This window comes from Papio anubis, chromosome 1 (genome assembly GCF_008728515.1).
Source record: "Papio anubis isolate 15944 chromosome 1, Panubis1.0, whole genome shotgun sequence".
In the NCBI taxonomy this organism is placed as follows: Eukaryota; Metazoa; Chordata; class Mammalia; order Primates; family Cercopithecidae; genus Papio; species Papio anubis.
Genome location: NC_044976.1, coordinates 74,885,650 through 74,908,341, shown reverse-complemented (window position 1 = coordinate 74,908,341; position 22,692 = coordinate 74,885,650). Strand labels below are relative to the sequence as shown.

The 22,692-nt window shown below is 37.9% G+C and overlaps 1 protein-coding gene across 11 annotated transcripts in view; it reads right to left on the bottom strand.

Moving 5' to 3' along the window:
- The window catches only part of ST6GALNAC3 (ST6 N-acetylgalactosaminide alpha-2,6-sialyltransferase 3), a 567,065-nt gene that overhangs the window by 184,535 nt on the left and 359,838 nt on the right, over window positions 1-22,692 (bottom strand). Inside the window, exons 4-5 of one of the 11 annotated variants that reach the window (XM_017962635.3) lie at window positions 12,393-12,453; window positions 11,539-11,837 (exon numbers count right to left, since the gene is read on the bottom strand). The exons of 9 other annotated variants lie outside the window; for them this stretch is intronic. In XM_017962635.3, coding sequence (XP_017818124.1) covers window positions 12,429-12,453 — 25 coding nt within the window. In that variant the 3' untranslated portion in view covers window positions 11,539-11,837; window positions 12,393-12,428. Of the gene's footprint in view, window positions 1-11,538; window positions 12,454-22,692 lie in introns of those variants that run through there. One more of the 11 variants, XM_017962632.3, reaches the window with a different exon arrangement.

Below are 22,692 nucleotides of genomic sequence, written 5' to 3'. Positions count from 1 at the left end.
AATCAGCAAGAAAAAAACAATCCCATCAAAAAGTGGGCTAAAGACATGAATAGACAATTCTCAAAAGAAGATATGTAAATGGACAGCAAACATATTTTTAAAAATCACTAATGATCATGGAAATACAAATGAAAACCACAGTGTGGTTTTGCGATGCCACCTTACTCCTACAAAAATGGCCGTAATCAAAAAATCAAAACATATTACATGTTGGCATGGATGTGGTCAAAAGGGAACGCTTCTACACTACTGGTGGGAATGTAAACTACTACAAACACTGGAAAACAGTATGGAAATTCCTTAAAGAACTAAAAGTAGAACTACCATTTGATCCAGCAATCCCACTGCTGGATATGTACTCAGAGGAAAAGAAGTCATTATATGAAAAAGATACTTGCACATGCATGTTTATAACATCACAATTCACAGTTGCAAAAATATGGAACCTGCCCAAATGCCCATCAATCAATAATTGGATAAAGAAATTGTGATACACACACACACACACACACACACACACAATAGAATACTAATCAGTCACAAAAAGAAATTAAATAACGGCAATTGCTGCAACCTGAATGGAACTGAAGACCATTATTCTAAGTGAAGTAACTCAGGAAGGGAAAATGCAATATCATATGTTCTCACTCGAAAGTGGGAACTAAGCTATGAGGATGCCAGGATGCAAAGGCCTAAGAATGATACAATGAACTTTGCGGACTCAGGGGAAAGAGTGGGAGGGGGGTGAGGGATAAAAGGCTACACATTGGTTCAGTGTACACTGTTTGGGTGATGGGTGCACCAAAAGCTCAGATATCACCACTAAAGAACTTATTCATGTGGCCAAACACCACCTGTTCCCCCAAAACCTATTGAAATTAAAACAAATAAATTAATTAAAATAAATGAATAAATAAATAAATAAATAAGGCAATCTGACAAAAGACTGTTACCCAAAATATACGAAGGAACTATTAAAACTCAATGATAAAAAGTTAACAACCCAATTAAGATACACAGATATTTCAGATGACAATAAGCATATGAAAAGTATGAAAAGCATATGAAAACATATGAAAAAATAAGCATATGAAAAGACGTTCTAAATCATATGGCATTAGGGCATTGCAATTTAAAGTAACAATGAAATATCACTACATGCCTATCAAAATTGTTTAAATCTAGAAGATCAACAACATCAAATGTTTGTGAGGATGTGGAGTAAGAGGCACTCTCATTCATTGCTGGTAGGGATGCAAACTTGTAAAGCTATGTTGAAAGACAGTCTGATGGTTTCTTTTAAAGCTATACATACTCCCACAATTGTATTCTTTAGTATTTACCTAAATGAATTGAAAACTACGTCCACACAAAATTTTGCACATGAATGTTTAAGCAGCTGCATTCATAATTGCCAAAACATGGAAGCAACCAAGATGTCCTTCAGTATGTGAATGGATAAGCTGGTACATTCAGAAAATGAAATATTGCTCAGTGATAAAAAGAAATGAGCAATAAATCAAGGCATAAAAAGACATGGATAAACCATAAATGCATATTACTAAGTGAAACAAGCTAACTGAAAAGACTGAACATACCATGTGTGTTTGCATTAGTCCATTTTCACACTGCTGATAAATACATACCCGCCAGGTGTGGTGGCTCACACCTATAATCTCAGCATTTTGGGTGGTTGAAGAAGACAGATGACAAGGTCAGGAGTTTGAGACCAGCCTGGCCAACATAGTGAAACCCTGTCTCTACTAAAAAGACAAAAATTAGCCAAGCATGGTGCCGCATGCCTGTAGTTCCAGCTACACAGGAGGCTGAGGGAGGAGAATCCCTTGAACCCAGGAGGCAGAGGTTGTGGTGCTGAGATTGCATCACTGCACTCCAACCTGAGCAACAGAGTGCGGCTCCATCAAAAAAAAAAAAATGGACATACCCAAGACTGGCTAATTTATACAGGAAAAAGCTTTTAATGAACTTAGAGTTCCACAAGTTCCACATAGCTAGGGAGGCCTCATAACTATTATGTAAGGCAAGGAGGAGCAAGTCTTATGTGAATGGTGGCAGGCAAAAAGAGATGTTCTGTAGGTGAAGCCCCCTTTTTAAAATCATTGGATCTTGTGAGACTTATTTGATATCACCAGAACAGCATGGGAAACCGTGCTCCCACAGGGAAAGACCTGCACCCATGATTCAATTACCTCCCACCAGGTTCCTCCCACAACATGTGGTAATTCAAGATGAGATGTGGGTGGGGACACAGAGCCAAACCATATCATTTCACCTCTGGCCCCTCCCAAATTTCATATCCTCACATTTCAAAACCAATCGTGCCTTCCCAACAGTCTCTCAAAGTCTTAACTTATTTCATCATTAACTCAAAAGTCCATAGTCCAACGTCTCATCTGAGACAAGGCAAGTCCAATCTGCCTACGAGCCTGTAAAATCAAAAGCAAGTTAGTTACTTCCTAGATACAATGGGGGTACAGGCATTGGGTAAATACAGCCATTCAAAAGGAGAAATTGGCCAAAACCAAGGGGCTAAAGGCCCCTTGGAAGTCCCTGGCAGGGCAGTGAAATCTTAAAGCTCCAAATGATCTCCTTTGACTTCATGTCTTACATCTACCAGGTCATGCTGATGCAAGAGGTGGGTTCCCATGGTCTTGGATAGCTCCACCCTGTGACTTTGCAGGGTATAGCCCCGCTCCCGTCTGCTTGCACTGGCTGGCATTAAGTGTCTGTGGCTTTTCAAGGCACACGGTGCAAACTGTAGGTGGATCTACCATTCTGGGGTCTGGAGGATGGTGGCGCTTTTCTCATAGCTCCACTAGATGGTGCTCCAGTAAGGACTCTCTGTGGGGGCTCCGACTCCACATTGTTCTTTCACACTACCCTAGCAGAGGTTCTCCATGAGGGACTCACCCCTGCGGCAGACTTCTGCCTGGGCATCCAGGTGTTTCCATACATCCTCTGAAATCTAGGTGGAGGTTCTCAAACCTCAATTCTTGACTTCTGTGCACCCACAGGCTCAACACCACATGGAAGCTGCCAAGGCTTGCAGCTTCCACTGTCTGAATCAACAGCCCAAGATGTACATTAGCCCTTTTTAGCCATGCTGGAGCAGCTGGAACACAGGGTACCATGTCCCTAGGCTACACAGAGCAGGGGGATCCTGGGCCTGGCCCACGAAACCATCTCCTCCTCCTAGCGTACTGGGCCTGTGATGGGTGGGGCTGCTGTGAAGACCTCCGACAAGCCCTGGAGACATTTTCCCCATTGTCTTGGGTATTAATATTCAGCTCCTCGTTACTTATGCAAATTTCCGCAGGGCTTCAATTTCTCCTCAGAAAATGGGATTTTCTGACAATTTTCAGCATTGTCAGGCTGCAAATTTTCCAAACTTTTATGCTGTTTCCCTTTTAAAAATGGAATGCTTTTAACAGCACACAAGTCACCTCTTGAATGCTTTGCTGCTTAGAAATGTCTTCTGCCAGATACCCTAAATCATCTCCCTGAAGTTCAAAGTTCCACGAATTTCTAGGACAGGGGCAAAGTGTCTCTCTTTGCTAAAATGTAACAAGAGCAATCTTTGTTTCAGTCCAGTTCCCAACAAGTTCCTCAACTCCATTTGAGCCCACTTCAGCCTGGATTTAATTGTCCATATACTTATCAGCATTTTAGTCAAAGCCATTCAACAAGTCTCTAGGAAGTTCCAAATTTTCTGTCATTTTCCTGTCTTCTTCTGAGCCCTCCAAACTGATCCAGCCTCCCTGTTATCCAGTTCCAAAGTGGCTTCCACATTTTTGGGTATCTTTTCAGCAGTGCCCCACTCTACTGGTACCAATTTACTGTATTAGTTCATTTTCATGTTGCTGATAAAGACATACTTAAGACTAGATAACTTATACAGGAAAAAGGGTTTAGTGGACTTATAGTTCCACGTGGCTAGGGAGGCCTCACAATCATGGTGAAAGGCAAGGAGGAGCAAATCAAGTCTTACATGGATGGCAGCAGGCAAAGAAAAAGCTTGAGAAGGGAAACTCCTATTTTTATAACCATCAAATCTCATGAGACTTGTTTACTATCATGAGAACAGCATGGGAAAGACCTGCTTCCATGATTCAATTACCTCCCACTGGGTCCCTCCCACAACACGTGGGAATTCAAGATGAGATTTGGGTGGGGACACAGTCAAACCATATCAGACTCCAACTAACTGTATGACATTCTTGAAAAGGCAAAGCTAAGGAGATAGTAAGAAGATCAGTGGTTGCCAGAGGTTAGTGACAGGGAGGGCTGAATAGGCAGAACAGAGACTTTTTAGGACAATGAAACTACTCTTTATGATGCTATAATATTGATACATGTGATCACACATTTGTCCAAATCCTTAAGAAGTACACTACCAAGAGTAAATGCCTACATACACTTTGCATGCTGGGTGATAAGGATGTGTCAACGTAGGTTCATCAATTGTAGCAAATATACTACTCTAGTAATGGATGTTGATAATGGGGAAGGCTATATATGTGCGGATAAGTGTAAATGGGATAATGCTGTACTTTCCTTTCAGTTTTGCTGTGAACTTAAAACTGTTGTTAAAAAAAGAAGCTTATTTAGAAAAAGGAACAATATTATCTGGAAAAAATATTTTCAAGAAAATAAATGTAACCATACCATATTGTTGGCTGTACAATGAATAATATTTATACAGTTATAAACACTGAAGTTTTGCTTTAACCAAAAATTTGATAAAGCTATATTGGGAAGACTGAAGAAGAAGGTGTTGAGAGACATAAGAAAGATAAATTCTCAACTGCCATCACAGGAATTTCATAGATAATGTCTAAAATTGAAATGGCACAGAAGTATATGTATGTCATTTAGAACCATGGGCATAAATAGTATCAGCTAAAGGAACAAGAAGTGATTGCTGCTAGAAGTAAGAATAAGAAGTGATGAGGGGTGGAGTGGGGTGCTACTTTAAACAGATTTTTAAGTACATGCATGCATTATTTTCATAAAAAATAAAAGCTAGTTTTAAAAAGAGCTTCACGGTGTCCTGTACTAGAAGATTAAAGAAATTTTGATGTAACTGGCACAGTAAGATACTATGCAGCCTTCATATACCATATCACAAAATATATGCATGCAAAATAAAGAATTTTCACAAAATATTGCTGGAAGAAAATAAAAGCATGTCACAGTACATATTGTTTGGTTCCGTTTTTGTAACACACACCCATACACAGTGTATTTATACTGTGAATACATGGTCCCTGCTCTCAAACAACTTCCAGTTCAACATATATACATAATAGTTTCAACATGATGTATTTGTTAATAGGATGCAGGGGTTCTCAAACTTGAGTGTACATCAGAATCACTTTGAGGGTATATTTAAAGATTTTAGGTCTGCATCCCAGTTTCTGATTTAGCAGATTTGGGGTGAGACCTGAGGATTTGTGTATCTATCATGTACCCAGGGATGCTAGATGCTGCCACTGCTGATCTGTGACTACACTTCCAAGAGCACTAAGACTGTTATACACAGAGTGTTTGGATACACTTGGCCCAGCATAGGAGTCAGGGAAGTCTTCTTAGTAGAGACGCTCCCAAGGTGCATTGCAAGTGGTTCTCAGTAGTCTCTGAAGTTGTCACAAAGTCGTAAAACTACTGACAAATCTTAATGGAAATTCTTGATTTACCAATTATGAGGTTGCATATACTAACCACAAACATAATGTTTCCTTGCTTTAGACTAGAACTTTCTAGTCAGTACTGGTTATTTCAGACAAATCAGCAACTGTGCTTGGCATTTTTATATGCTTTTGACTAAGGAAATGGACAAATGAGAAAGTTATTGCATATGAAATGAGATTGATGACCAAAATCTTCCAAGCTAGGGGTGGCTGGGAGGGTACAGAGTAAGCCTGGGGCCCTTGGAAGGGAGTCCTGGCTTAGTCTAACAAGGAGAGAACATACAGTTGCAATCTGGCTACAAGAGAGCCAAGAGGGTTCCTTAATGTTACTCTTCTCACTGTTAGAAGCTGTTCCTCTGTTCCCTTCTCCAGAGAAGAAGCAACCATGGAAAGCGGAGAAGGACTTACATCAGTGGCTCCCTACCAGAGTCCAGACACTGTCCTAGGTACTTAATGGTGTTTGAAATGGAAAGGACATCCCTAGGTACTTAGGATGTTAAGGAAGCATCAGAAAAACTAATATCTACTTACATGTTGGCCAGTTAGTTTCTCATTTATTCTTTTTCACGTTTTAATTTGCTTCTTAAGGACAAAACCAAAATGAGTTCTCCAGTTTCATTACAGTGTTTCATGAACTTGTCTGTTGTTTACTGGACTCTGCAGCTAGCACAGTGCCAGGTCCAGAATTGGTACTGAGTGAAAATTGTTAAGTGAATGGCTAGACAAGTGTTATCGGAGCCATCTGGGAGAATTCGAGAACACGTGTAGAGGACACAAAAAATTTTCTTTACTCCAGCCTCAGAAAATTGAGAAAGGATTTTCTAGTATCCCTTAATCTAACTCTGAGGCTCTACAGTCTGGTGCACTTTTAGAGAGATGAATGTGGAAGATCGACTGCCATGCTAGTGGCTATCAATTTTCTCACTGGGAGAGGAGAAATTCAGAGTGTAGACACAGTGAAGCCAGGTAGTTGACCAAATCTGTCATAAATTAAAACTTGATCTCTAGAAAGGTGCCAACTTCTTGGCTTCTAATTCTGTGAGAAGTAAGAGGTCAGTTCCAGTTACCTGAAACCTTGCTTCCAACCACTCTAATGAAAATGTGGTTGAGAAATAATTGGAAACACAATTTTTGCACTAACAGTTATTAGAATGCCAAATTGTACCCATTATAGAGTCTCCTAGACAGTGAAAGTAAACCGTATTTATGTGAAGTACAACTCTCACCATCTCTCTCGGGTGGGAACTTGAGTTCTTTGTCATGCATAAGGCAAGACTAGAAGGTTACTTTCTATCATAATATCTTAATTTTAAAATCATTTTCTTTTGAAATCATAAAATAATTTTTATAGAGCTTCAGACTGTGTGCTTTAAGAACTTGAAAAATTTCAAGAAAGCAGAATCACAGTCTCCTTCATACTTTAGCCAAATGCATTTGGTGCAGGATTCTTAATGAGGGCAGGATAGGAAAAGAGGAAGATGCTTAGGAATTACGAAGGGCCACAAGTTCCCTGCCCCAGTCAACACTTCTGAGAAATCCTGCCTTGGACCCTGCAATAGCATCTTGCAGACATGAAGTAGACCCCTCCCAGCTCTGGGCTGAATAAACCGATAGTGTCTTCACCCTTAAGGCCAAGTAGGATAACACTGTTTATCTTAAGCTGTCCCTGGAACTGTTTGAATTCATTAAAGGTCTGCCTTTGGCTTTGGTTTGGCCAAGATACCAGGATATTCTTATTGAAAAGTGTATCCACAGCTAACACGTTGTCTCATGTCTGTAGTCCCAGCTACTTGTGAGGCTTAGGTAGAAGGGTGGCTTAAGCTCAAAAGATTGAGGCTGCTGTGAGCTATGATCCACCACAACTGCACTCCAGCTCGGGTGACAGAGTGAGACCCTGTGTTTAAAAAATGAAACAAAACAAAACAAAATTCCAGAAGAAGAAGTCTATCACTAAATGTGCTGGAATGAAACCAAGTTTGGTGCTCTTCCCAGACTTCAAAAATGGAGACTTCAAGGAAGACAAATTTTGAAGAATCATAATTGTGAAACTGTAGATGTCAGAAACCACAGAAGGAAGTTACAAAAAGCCAGCAATTTAAAGAGTGAAAAGTAAAGATTTTAAACACAGTAGGAGACCATTTTGATCTTCCTTATCAGTCCTATGTGTGAGAATATGAGGGCTATATTCAGCAGGAGTCTTATGGAGGAGGAATAGCTAAGTTGTTTCTACTCAAATCTCTGAATCTTAAATTCCATTACAAAATACATATTCTGATTGGCAATAACATTCTGTTAATGAAAACCAAAAGAAGGGTCCTAAAAGGGACTATGCCAAGGTACCCACTAAATCAGGTACCTTGTTGTTCAGTGGTATGAGTCTAATATGCCAGGCGGGGTACAAATCAGTGGGTTCTTGTCAAATAACACATCTGTTGCTGGGAACAGATGGAAAAAGTAGGATGTGTTCTTGGTTGATTGAGAAAAAGAAGTACCTAATACTTTTTTCCTTAGTTCACATCATGACTCACTAAATCATGAAATGAATTATATCACAGCACAAATACATTGCCACTAGGATGTGTACAAAGTAAAATTAGTATAATCAACTCTGAACTGTTGTGCTAATGAAAGCAAATAGTGATGTAGAGATTCTCAAAGAGTGCAAAATCAGAAAATCATTTATGTTTGGTGATAGCAGATATTGTATTACTTGGGAGGCATCAGGTTTACCTTTGTGTTTTGCTTGTGGAAATGTGAAAATTAGTGTGTAGCCCTTACATGATGGGGGAGACAACTGGGGTAGAAGAATGAATCAATCTGGAATGGAGAATTTCTGTAGATTCACTTCAGGTGGCAAATTTAGAGTTGGCTAATCACTGAATTATAAAGGGGAATGGACATAAACTCATTTTTTGGAAGGGGAAACTGCAACTGAGATAAATTTACCTCACTCAGGACACACAATTCAAGGTCTCAGCCTCTCATATGTTTCTGAGTTCTTTTCTCACTCGGTTGCACTACTTGCCCCATGCACCTGCACACTAGTATTTATTACAGTGGATGAATATAAATAAGCTCACAAAGGCTCTGATAAATTCCTGCATGACAGACCTTCCACACATTGTTTAGAGATATTAAAATGCCTTTGAAGATTGCGACTGACATCAAAGGAGCTTATCCTTTTAAAATATGTCCTCAGGGAGCTGGGCCAGAGAAAGAACCAGATTTGATGCTAATGTTTTTGGGTGCTCTCAGTGCAGGACAGGTAAGTGTGTGGACTCTAAAATCAGATCTGGTGGAAGGGTGTGGGGGGGGTGGGGATGGTTAATGGGTACAAAAAAACAGAAATAATGATTAAGACCTACTATTTGATAGAATAAAGGGTGACTATAGTCAGTAATTTAATTATACATATTAAAATAACTAAAAGATTGTAATTGGATTATTTGTAACACAAGGGATAAATGCTTGAGGGGATGGATACCCTATTCATCATGCTGTAATTATGTTACATTGCATTCCTGAATCAAAACATCTCATGTACCCCATAAATATGTACATCTACTACATCTCCATAAAAATTAAAAATGAAAAAAAAATCAGATCTGGGTTGGAATTCTGCCTTGATCACATTTTTTTCCTATAGTTCCTTCCTCTGCTAGCTTAAGCAAGTCTCATAATCTTTCTGAGGTTCACTTGCCTTATTGTAAAATGAAGATGATAATTATACCTGCCTCATAGGATTATTGAGATGACAAAATGAGATAATGTAGGTAATAAACTACATGTTACATAAGTAATATATCCTTGACATATAGTAAGGGCTCGGTAAATGATATTTATGATCATTACAATAACAATTATAACTACACACATTTCATTTTTCAATAGTTTGTGTTGAGCAAGTCCATATTATATCACATTTCCTTAAAGTTCAGTGTCTATGTTGCATTTTTTTTTCTTTTTTTGAGACGTAGTCTCACTCTGTCATCCAGGCTGGAGTGCAGTGGCATGATCTCAGCTCACCGTAACCGCTGCCTCCCAAGTTCAAGTGATTCTCCTGCTTCAGCCTCCCAAGTAGCTGGGACTACAGGCACGCGTCACCATGCTCAGCTAATTTTTGTATTTTTAGTAGAGACAGGGTTTTACCATGTTGGCCAGGCTGGTCTCGAACTCCTGACCTCAGGTGATCCACCCACCTTGGCCTCCCAAAATGCTGAGATTATAGGCGTGAGTCACCGCGCCCAGCCTCTAAGTTGTTGTTTCTACTTAGTACATCCTGAAGAAAAATCTGTTTTTTATCTTGTCTTCTCTGTTCAATTATTGCCAGACAGGGACTCTCATAATAAAAACAAGTTTAAAATTTCCATTTACTTTAAATAGTGAGTCATAAAATTAGTCATTTATAGTTTATGAGGCTATAATGTTCTTGGGTGGTTCTAAGGTAAAAGTCTAAAAACAGAGTTTGATGAAGAACAAAAAGATTCTACAAAATACAATTCTATTTTCTAGAAAAGGGAAAGGATACACCTGCAGTGGATGTTTTGCCCTTGGCATAATCTCTGCTTTCAAATCCTAGTTTATGTTGTCATCCCCATGGACAGTATGTCCCCATTCTGGCCCCACCATCTCCAACTTGGGCTATTATAATAAGCAGTTAGTAACTGAGCTCCATGGCTACATTCTTTCACAAAACTCCATTTTTTTGGCCACAAGGCTCAATTTTTGAAAATGTAAACATTAGGGTCACAAATTCTTGATCTGACACATATGCCCTTTCTGATGGCACCTAAGTCTATTTCTAGAACATCTCTCCACTCTTTTCCATTAAAAGAAATTTTTACCAACACTGAACTCCTTCAGCACACTTCATACTTTCATGCTTTGTGTCTTTACTCAGGCTATTGGCCTCTGCCTAGGAAGTTCTTTCCCATTTGCCTTGCAAAAATTCCACAATACCTTTTCTAAAGCGAAATATAATTACATTCTCTTGTGCACATGCTAGATGTCAGGGTCTGTTTGAACATAGAAAATAATTAAATCTTTACTACATGTAACATATGTAAACATGTTTATAACAACATAAAAACTAAGTTAATCTTTACTACAATCCTATGAGGTAGTATTATCATCTCTACTGATGAAAGAGAAAAGTGAGGCATATAGAGGTTAATGTGTACAAAGTGACACTGATGGTAAGTGGAAGCTGCTTCTGCTCAGTCAGAACAAATTCTGCTGTCTTTTCTAGTGTAGACTCTTGTTTATACTGCCATTTTGCTACTTGCTCAGTCTGGTGTGTGACAAGCTCCTTATCTCATTTGCCCTTCAGTCCTCACTGCCCAGCACTGTACTTTACATTTAGTCACAGTAGCAACTAATGTTTACTAACTGCATGAACCCAAATAAGAAAACTGCAGCTACATTTGCTCAGTCTGGTGTGTGACAAGTCCGGTGTGTGACAAGCTCCTTATCTCATTTGCCCTTCAGTCCTCACTGCCCAGCACTGTACTTTACATTCAGTCTGTGCTTAACTAATGTTTACTAACTGCATGAACCCAAATAAGAAAACTGCAGCTACATTTTCTACAGATTTTCCTAACACGGTGTATGCTATTGTATCTTTAGTTGGTTGCCAAAATGGGTTGAGTGTCACTTGAACAGAAAGGAAAGTGGGCAGATGAGAGGACAGAAATGGTTTCTGAGCTGGTATACTTTTGTTAAAGCACATTCTTCAACCTGCAGCAATAGCCAAAGGCCTTACACACTCCTAAATTGAAAACATAAAGCATAGCTTTTTAAAGCCCCAAATATTTTTGAACAAACTTCCTTTTTTCATTTGTATACATCACGTTTTATTTTAAGCCATACGTATTAGGGAGAGTTAAAAGCCTCTTGGAAAAGCTTAGTTCAGTTTTGACAGTAACTCTTTGGCAAAGACTCTTCACTGCATCATTACTCCAGGGTGTTCCTCCCGCAGCTGTCACAGGGAAGCCAGTGATATGTGGCATTTCATGCCCTCCCTTGGAGATCACTTATCCTGGACAACAGTTTAGGTGGAGGGTCTCCACATTATCATGGAAAAATCTTCAGACATTTTCAAACACAGCATCTCAACATCTACACAGGCTTCAAGAAAGATATGCAGCAATGAACAATTGAGTCCTTATTTCAAAGAAGAAAAAGTGAACAACGAGAACTTTAACTCATCACAGTATCACTTTTCTCACTTCCAAATTAATATGTATTGAGCATGGTGTTGCAGACACAAAAAGAATAAAACTGCCCCTTGTTCTTCAGAAAGCTCACATTCTAGCTGGTCAGGAGGTCAAATAACCATTTGACTTAAAAACCATTTGTTTTCATAACTATCCTGTCCAGCACTCCAGAAAGGTGATGGCCCTGCGGAAAGATGGAAGTATTCTGCCTAGATGTGGGCATAGCAGGGAGGGTTTGTGGAGGAGGTGCCATTTCTGAGCATCAAGGAAACACTGGATTTGGCTCAGTGGAGGGGTACTGAGGAGGTGAGATGGGAACTGGAATTATAGGTAAAATAAAACGTACGCAGGAGCATAAAGGCAAGAAGAGAAGCTTAAAATGTTCTTATATTAGAGTGCAAGGTGCTAAAAGATATAAAAGGAGAAGAAAGAATGGAAGAGAAAGAATAAAAAGATTTTATCCTACCTTATATAAGAAAGGCAGAGCCTACAGATGTGAATCTCATACAAGGATGTTGAAGAGGTTTCTAGGAATTAAATACAATTAAGTAATTTATTAAAGAGTCAGAATATGTTGTTTTATAGCATCTTATTTCACCTAAAAATGTAGAAGATCGATCATCTTAGAAAAAACAAGTTTAAATGAATCCTTCTGTATACCTGGAGTGTTGAGTTCTTTTTATTTTGACATTAATTTTCAAAACTTGCTGAGAACCTGTTATTTACCAAGTAATTTCTTAGAATCAATCTTAAGAAATTGAGAAAATGCAAAATTGAAAAAAGTTCCAAATGAAAATGATTAATATCACTATTAATATAGAATGATAGCTATTTTGGCCAGGCACGGTGGCTCACGCCTGTAATCTCAGAACTTTGGGAGGCTGAGGAAGGCAGATCACGAGGTCAACAGATCGAGACCATCCTGGCCAACATAGTGAAACCCACATTCTACTAAAAATAAAAACATTAGCTGGGCGTTGTGGCATGTGTCTGTAGTCCCAGGTACTCAGGAGGCTGAGGCAGGAGAATTGCTTGAACTCAGGAGGTGGAGGTTGCAGTGAGCCAAGATTGCGTTACTGCACTCTAGCCTGGTGACAGAGCGAGACTCCATCTCAAAAAAAAAAAAAAAAAAAAAAAAAAAAAAAAAAAAGAATTATTGCTATTTTTCTGTACTAAGTAATTTGACAAGTTAAAAAAAAAAGACTTCATTGGGCACCAACGAATGTTATATTTATCAGAAAGCAAATTTACCTTGGACATCGGGAAAGCACATTTGATTGTAAGAACAATCAGACGTTGAAAATCTTACTGAACAGGGTTGCTGAGAGGCAATGACATGAAACCTAACAGAGCTGCTCACATTGAGAATCCTGTGTTTCCATAGGAGGGCTATGAATAAGCATCTCGAGAGACCTGAGGAAGCTGAGATTAAGAAATCATCTTCCAAGAACATGATCTCTTCTGTTAGATGGGGCTTTGCTTTCTCATTCAGACTTAATTTTATAAAATACATTTCCTTTAAGGATGTGAAGACTTAAGGAAAAAAACATAGAACAAAGAAACCAAGAAGACGCTGCTTATTTTGTAATATTGTACATTCAGTTGATCACAGGTACACAGAGGGGAGTCACGCTTATTATTGTCAACCCAGGAGTTTTAAAAACCCTTAAACAAGTAGCTCAGCTGAGTGTACAGCAAAGCTCACCCAGGCTGAATGTCTGGTCAGAGCAACAGTCTACTTTCCAGAATGCCACCTGGATTGGAGATTGAAAATAAAATTCCTAGGATATGCCAAGGTTCATTTCCTAAAAATGATGATGACATTACAGTTATGTCAGTTTTCAAAATGAGAACAACTTAAAAAACAAATCCCCAAATGTGTTGAATCTATCTTAAATGAAGCTAAGTTTGGACTCTACATAATGTGACTTTATTCAGTTATTTACCCAGCATTCAAGACAGCATCACTATATCTCAATTCCTTGTGAGGGGAGGGAGGATATTTTTCCTCATGAAGGAAAAATTATTGTAAGAATTAAATTATATAATGTAAGAAAAATAATTGGCATGGCACCTGGTACAAAACTGAGGATTCATTAAATGCTTTTAAAAAGCCCTAACATTTACGTTTGTGGTTAAGATCTGTATTTTTGGTTAAGATCTTATTTCCAATATTTAATGTATGAAATAATGGCTGATGCACCACAAACAGGTAAAAAATAAAAATGTTGGCCTTGATTTCTTAAGTGTCACACAGCGCTCATTAAATTGAAAAATTCTGACTCAGTATACCTCAATAACCACCTGGTAATTCATTCTAAAAGAAAGTAGCATCCATTTAGGCTCAAATTCACAACCTAACACCTTAATGACCAGCAGTTTCCTAAATGTCATATTCTGATGAACTTTCAGGTCCTTTAGGAATTACTGCCTTCCTCAGTCAGCTGTCCTTTAATCTATCCTAGAACTCGGTCTCATTTGATTATTAGCAGTTTGAGCTTAAGTGAGTTTAGGAAATTGCATGTTGACATAAAATGTATACTTTTTGCATTCGAATGCTTTAATACAAAAGAGATTGGATCACAAATTTTATTAAAAGATGTTTTAAAAATGAAAAAAGTAATTTTGACTTTTACTCCATATTAAAGAGTTTTAGAGAAGAGTGAAGTAACTCAAGGGGAAAGGGTGGGAAGGGAGTGAGGAATAAAAGGCTACAAATTGGGTGCAGTGTGTACTGTTTGGGTAATGGGTGCACCAAAATCTCACAAATCACCATTAAAGAACTTACTCATGTAACCAAATACCACCTGTTCCCCAAAAACCTATGGAAATAAAAAATTTTAAAAAAATTAAAAACGAAAAGATTCAAGCATAAGGGAATAGGTTTGTTGTTGATTGCTATTCTCTATGAGCCATAGATATTTATCAGCTGAAACGAATTTACCAATGCAACCATGAATACACCAAACTTATTATTATTTTGAAGTCACGCTGAAATATTGTCTAAATCCTACGCAAACCACTTTTTCAGAAAGAAAAAAAACATTAATTTTAGGGGAATTATAGTTAAGTCATTTTAGCTCTGCCCAAATAACATTATTCAGGGAGAGCACTAGCAGGGTCTCAGCATAATACACGTCACATTTTTAGATGTATTATTCAATTGTTTACTCAGCATTTGGGACACTGATTATCTATGATCTATCCAAATACAGGAATATCAAGTCTTTAAAACTTTCTTTAACCTTTGCTCTAGCCAATGAAAAAGAATATTCCTTATTTCTGAAAGAGGAGACACTGGATTATTCTCACCATTTGCCACATGTACATATTTACTTCATCAATTTTTCTTTCATAACATGCATATATTAATCATTTGTTTTCCCCACATATAAGCTAATAATAATTGTAATACCTTTAATTTTATATGTATTCTCAAACTGATTTTAGATTCCACAGTCACTTCTTTGATGTATATTTTAAAATATTCCTAACCAATATACTTTTTGAATATTGAATACATAGATGTTTAAGTCAACTTTATAGATAAAGAAACTCAGATGTTGAGGAACTAAGTGACTGAGAGTACTAAATATGAATTATCAAAATATAAAATGGTGGCCAGGCACAGTGGCTCACGCTTATAATGCCAGCACATTGGGAGGCAAAGGTGGGTGGATCACCTGAGGTTTGAGACCAGCCTGGCCAACATGGTGAAACCCCGTCTCTGCTAAACACACAAAAATTAGCTGGGCCTCGTGATGCATGCCTATAGTCCCAGCTACTCAGGAGGCTGAGGCAGAAGAACTGCTTGAATCTGGGAGGTGGAGGTTGCAGTGACCCAAGATCCTGCCACTGCATTCCAGCCTGGGTGACAAAGTGAAACCCTGTCTCAAAAAAAAAAAAAAATGGCAGTAAAAAGTCATCTTCTAGTGACAGCTCATAATAAGCAGTTGCATACATATATCAGCTAATTGTAGTTAATTCAACATGAAGATACTTTTGTTCATATGACAATAAAAAATAGTTTAACTTTTTAACTTTAACCTCTCCCTCTACTCTAGCCTGTAAATAGCTACGTCTTTTAAAATACTTTTTTATAATCTGACTTTGTATTTATTTGTTAATATGTCTACATTCCTCAATAGAAGAAGGTCTTTAAGGAAATTTCAATGTTACTCCTTGTTGCACGATTTTTAGCACACAGCTGTTCAATAAATGCTTTTAGCACAAATAAATAAAATGCTGATTTGTCATACTATGTGAGCTTGATTCTTTAGGACAGGGGCTTATATTTAGTTTAGCCTGACAGACCAAAGTGCTTAAAACATGAAAGTTTATAGTCGTGAAATACCATGCCTATGTTCACAATGGACTATGAATTTACACACTCTATTGTACAAGCATGTAAAAACAACTTTACAAGCATGTAAAAATGGGCCTCCTCTCTGGCCAAAGTTTATTACCTCTGTCTTTGATTCCTGCCACCTTAGAAAGGAGCTAACCCATGTTTATGATTACACCAGTTGGAAGAAATATGGGGGCCTGCATTTTATTCAGTGCCCTGCCACCTTGGTTTCTGGGTGACCCACCATGGTTTGCTTTTCAAAGCCTTCTGTGAGGAGTAAGCAAATAGCAGCATTTGTCATGCAACTTAAATGAGCATGCAGTAATCAATAAGAGCAATCAATAAGAATGCTAAAATAAATAAATGAATGAATAAATAGATAAAAAGTAAACTCTGCAATCACAGTGTGATGGTACCATAATGAATAAGCATTATCACGTATCACCCCTGTCTGCTATCATCAGCAGCTTTCAAAACTAATTGTCATATTGAACAAAGGGCACTAAATTTCATAAGGCAGTCAGTGCTATTTCTCTGCATTTTTTTCCCTTTAGTAACCATTGACAGTAAGAGCCTAGCCTTGGGGAATCAACAGAAGTGACCCATGACTTGCAGTTTGGTAGGTTCCAGCTAACCATCGGATCACTTCCACAATCCCCACAGACTGCTGTCCATCTCCAGCTCAGCCAGCCATTGTGGTTACGCTTGGTGGTGAAGACAGACAAGAAAAAGGTTTCGTGGAGAGCTAGAGGCAAGACCCAAAGCCAGACTCTCATTAAGATTTTTTTCCTTGTCAAAATAGAAATCGTTTCATTGCTTTTTCTTTCTTATTATGTGTACATATGCACCATGAAACAATTTCAGAAAACAGAATGCTATAAGAAAGAAGGCAGAAATTATGCATAGCCCCACCACCCACTGTGTTAACTATCCTTTTGGACTTTAGAACATATTGCACACTCATATTACAGAGCACAACAGAAAGAAAAGTGGAATGCAAGTAAAAAATATCTCCTTTTTCCTTACAGTTAAAAAAATCAACCAAACAAAAATCTTATGGAAAAATGAAATCAAAACAGGAACAAAATCTAACCAGAATGACAAGTATCACCAGCAATCTAGGAAATACACAGAACAGAAAAAGCTTTCAAAGGAGAGAGAAAAGACAGTGATCAAATCAGGCTGTCTCAAAAAATGATGGCACTGAAAAGCGTGTCAGAGGCAAGAGCTCTGAGAAAGAACAAAGAGAGATACAGAGAAAACAGAGTGAGTAGGCAGCAGAAAGAAAGAGGAGAGAAAAGACAGAGCACAAGGGGGGAAGCAGGCGGGGTGGCAAAAGATTTTTGTCACAAGGAGAAACCAATATAATGAGAATGGAGATGCCCCCATATTTCATCCTCAAAACCGCCTGTAGAAGCTTGGGGACTGCCAAATTCCTTTTGAAACAATTTTCATTGAACACCAAAACATCTTTTGATGGTACAAATGAAGGAAAAAGACTTCAAGTTATATCCAATATCCCTAACTCCCAAAAGGTAAGTCACTCAACATTGTAAGAGAATATAAAAGTAGGCTGGGCGTGTTGGCTCACATCTGTAATCCCAGCACTCTTGGGAAGTCGACGTGGGGGGATCACTTAAGCCCAGAAGTTCAAGACCAGCCTAGGCAACATCTCTACAAAAAAATTTTAAAATTTGCTGGGCATGGTGGCACACGCCTATATTTCCAGCTATTTGGATGGCTAAGGAGGGAGGATCCCTTGAGCCCAGGAGGTCAAGGCTGCAGTGAGCCGTGACTGTGCCACTGCATTCCAGCCTGGGCAACAGAGTGAGATTCTATCTCAAAAAAAAAAAAAAAAAAAAAAAAAAAAAGAAAAAAAGGCAATAAAGGCAACTTAGCTCCATATTTCAGTCAGAATTTTTCAGTGTATAAAATAAAAATTTTTTGCCCAAACAAGTTGAAAACTTACGTGCACACAAAAACCTGCACACAGATATTTATAGCAACTCTATCCATAACTGACAAAACTTGGAAACAACCAAGATGTCCTTCAGTAGATGAATGGATAAATAAACTGTGGTACAATTCAGACAATGGAATATTATTCAGCACTAAAAACAAATGAGCTATCAAGACACGAAACGTCATGGAAGAACTTTAAATGGGTGTAATAAGTAAGAACTTTAAAGGAGTGTAATATTACTAAGTAATAGAATCTAGTCTGAAAAGGATTCATACTGTATGATTCCAAGTATATGACATTCTAGAAAAGGCAAAACAATGGGATAGTAAAAAGATCTTTGGTTGTCAGGGATTATGGGAGAGAGAGGGACGAACAGACAGAGCAGAGGAGACATTTATGACAGTGAAACTACTCTGCATTATAATGGTGGATACATGTCCTTATACATTTGTATAAACCCATCGAACGTACAACATCAAGAGTGATGTCTAATGTAGGTTGTGGACTCTGGGGGATAATGATGTGTCAGTGCAGGTTCATCAGTTGCTACAAATGTACCACTCTTGTTGGGGGGATGTTAATAATGCGGAAGACAGTGTATGCGGGGGCAGGGGTGTATTAAGTCTTCAAAACTTCAGACTTCACAAATAAAAAACAAATAAAGCATTTTAAAAGAGAATCGGCTTCTTGTTCTATTCCCATGTTCCATTTCATTTGTAGCTCTTTCTATATAGAGGAGAACCAGCATGAAAGAGATTTCTGGTAAAAATTCATTTTATAGGATATTTTGTGTATATGTGTGCATGTGTATGAGAGAGACAGAGGAACTGAGAGATAGAAAGAAAGAATGATAATTTGTGATAGATTTGCATCTATGAAATGAAGAGCTACAAAATTCAGGTGGATTTGTGTTGAATTTTATTTTTTTAATCAAAATTCAATTTTCAGCTACCTTTGATTTAAAAATAAAATAAAAGTTATCAAATTTTAATTCTGGAGCTCTTCACCCACTTTAGGGCAGAGGAGATAAAGCATCTGAGACTGTTGGAAGTGAGCTGGCTTCCCAAACTTAACTAGTTAGTGGCAAAGTTGAGGCAAGCATACCCAGTGTTCACCTGCTTTTGTTTCTGGGGTTCTCTAAGCAGCAGCAGCCACAGGTGACCCAGAACCTGCTCTTAGCAGCCCTAAGGAAAGTAAGGGCCCTTCTAAAATAGGTGTTTGAAATAGCTGTTCTCAGCAAGAGAAGGGTGGCTGCCAGGGCTGTGATGCTCATCTCTGTATCACAGAAATGTGTCTGTCCTCTCCCTTAAACTCTCAGCTAAAATAATACTTTCCTAAAAAGGTCTTTGAGTTCAGGGTAGAGGGCATCATGCTTCATTCTACCAAGTGGCTTTACAAGATTTCTATAAGCAGGAGGCTCAGAAAACATTACTTTGTAAGTACGAAATCAGCTTCAGGCAGAACCAAGTGACAAGAAGACTTTTTAGTACTATCTTCAAGTGCTTATGAAATTGACATTTTCATCAAAAAGTATTTGTTAAGGACCTGAGAACTCTGAGAACCTGAGATACACTGAGAACTCTGCACAGAGATATGAAAAAAACAGCCTTGAGGGGCTTCCAATATTGCCAATCCCATTGGCCAGCCAGAACTATACATAAAAGGTAAGAAGCAGCCAAACCAACCTGTACAAGTGCAAGATACAGGGCAAGAAAAATAAATGCTTGAGGAATTCATAGGAGGGAGGGATAAATGGGGCTGTCAGAGAGAGTTGCATGGAAAAAGTCAACTCCTAAGCTATGCCTTAAATGATTTATATGACAAGAGTAGAAAAGGAATGGCATTTCAACTGGGAAACAGGGTCAGCAAATATGCAAAGCTCAGAATGTGTATCTGGAGATAATGAGCAGACCAGTTTGGTTGGGCTAGAGAACATCTGTAGGGACTAGTTGGCAACAAACTTAGAAAAATTGCTGGACAAAATTCTTTGAAGGACAACAATGCCAGACAAAAGAAACTAAAGGCAATGAAGAACCATTAAAGTTTTGTGGGTAGATGAATGGAATGTCAAAGTGATGTAGGAAGATTAATCTGGTGGAAGTACAAAATGCAGATTGAAGGGCAAAAGATGGAAAGCAGTGAGAATAGATGGAGACTATTTTTATAGTCTAGACATGAGACAATGAGAGCCTAGAGATAGAAATAAAGCATATAAACAAAGAATATTTTGAAGTAAGTGACTGTGGACTTGGTAACTCAATTAAATTTCGGTTAGGAAAGATGAGTCAGATTTAAACAGACTGAATTTCACACAGAAAATGCCTAAAGGCCAACCTAGCTTTAGAGACCAATGTTTAGAAGTGATATCAAAGATGGAGACAAGATGTAGCAGTGATGGTTGACTTACGGAAGTGAATGAGTCCTCTTGGGGAGAGAATGGTTCATTTGCACTGAACATATATTAATAAAAGGAATGGTAGAAAAGTAAAGACCAGTATCATGGCTTTTTGGAAGCATAGTAGCAAGTGACTGAGTTTGCCAATTTCTACCTGTATTTACTTGAACTATCTGTTTTCTGAGGCTTCCTAATGATCCAAGACTGACGACAGTGGCCAAGAGTCATTCACAGTTGAGCTCATAGTCTATCACTCTGTAAGTGAAACCTGAGCAGTTGGAAACCCTGGTGACTTGGCCAATGTCTTCCAGTGCTCAAGAGTCTTAAAACTCTCTTCTGAAGAATGTGTTGAACACATATTGAAGTCCCCTATACTGTTTTCAATATGATGTATGTGATGATTTCTCTAAATGAGGGAAAAAGAAAAGTCTGGATGATTATCTAAATGTGCAATAAAATGTCAGTGGAGGAAAAATGATACTAGCTGGAATTATTCTCAATATTATAATATAGATATAAAATAATTCCTAATAATAATAGTAAATACTAGAACCATATGCCATGCCCAGGCTAAGAGATTTATAAATTTCTAGTTTAATTCTAAAAAAGTAGAGATACTAGTTTATACATGAGAAAACTGAAGCACAGAGAGTTTACACTTGACCTAGATCATACAGATAGGAAATGGCAGACCGTTATCTACTATAATCTATGACAAGAAACCAACATCTACTCCATTCATTGTCATCAATCAATCAAACCTCTAACTTGAGAATTCAGTATAACAATTCTATTGTTAAAAACAAAACACAGATGAGTCAAGTACATACATACATACACACACACACACACACACACAAATATATATGCGAAGATTAGTAGGAGAGGAAGGACTAATTGTTATTTTTAACTAAAATGTGACACAATCCAAGAAACCTTTTTATAAAGCTACTCTTAGTAAGGACTCATACTTCCAGTTCATTTAACAAAAAGGCATTATAAAGTTAAGGTTCTTCATAGGACTGATGGTTACATTTCAAAACTCATATGAGATGGACATCGGCATCACTAATGTCTCCACATATACAATTTCTAGCAAAACATAGCCCATTTACGAGAAGTGCAGAAATGTTGTTAAACTTAATTAGATCTAATTGTCACACTTTCATTAGCTATTAGCATTATGTAAAGATAAACTAATGCATAATGAGTTCTTTCATTGTCACATAATTATAATTTTAATGATTACATTATGACCATTATAATACAGTGCATATTTTCAATTTTCCCATTAGTGGGCAATTATTTATAAGGTTTTCTATTACAATCTGTCCATAGAGACCAAGTTATTAATGCCTCCATTTTCCTATAATGATGACCACAGTGTTAAAATCAATATGATGGCCACAGGGAGAACTGCAAAACAACGTAGAAAGAACAACAAAACTACAACCATGAAGTAGGCTCATTCAGCACATGCCTGAGGAAATTTTAAGATGGAGAAAAATAACATATTAATATTCTTCCAAGAAGTTCTAGTTTACAAGGTTTTCTCAAGTATAATTTTTCTCATTTTTTGTGACCTTAAGTCCCCAACTCTTTCCTAAGACAGTTTCCATGATATAAAATATTCAAAAGCCTAGCCTTTGAAAAATGTCTTAAAGAGTTTTCACCATTCAGAGAATTAGATTAAAATCCCACAAAGTCATTTCTGGGAAGTTTTTTGAATTGTTCAATTTCAGGGTTGTATGTCAGGAAGTAAGATGCTGATGAACTGTATGATTCATCCTCAAAGATGATGAAGAGTGGGAGAAATTTATTATAATAAAGGAAAAGGGCAGTGTGATTGGATAGTGATTATGGCAACAAGGGGCTGCGTGTAGGTCCTGAAAATAACAACAATAATAATAGTAACAACATCTAATAGAGTATTTGCTTTGTCCACTAACTCTGAGAATAAACAGATCTCCTCACTACTCTTTGTGTGAACACTGAGACTATTTGGTGGACTTAGAGAGATGTCCAGAATTATTCAAAGACATTTAGGAATGTGGCTTACT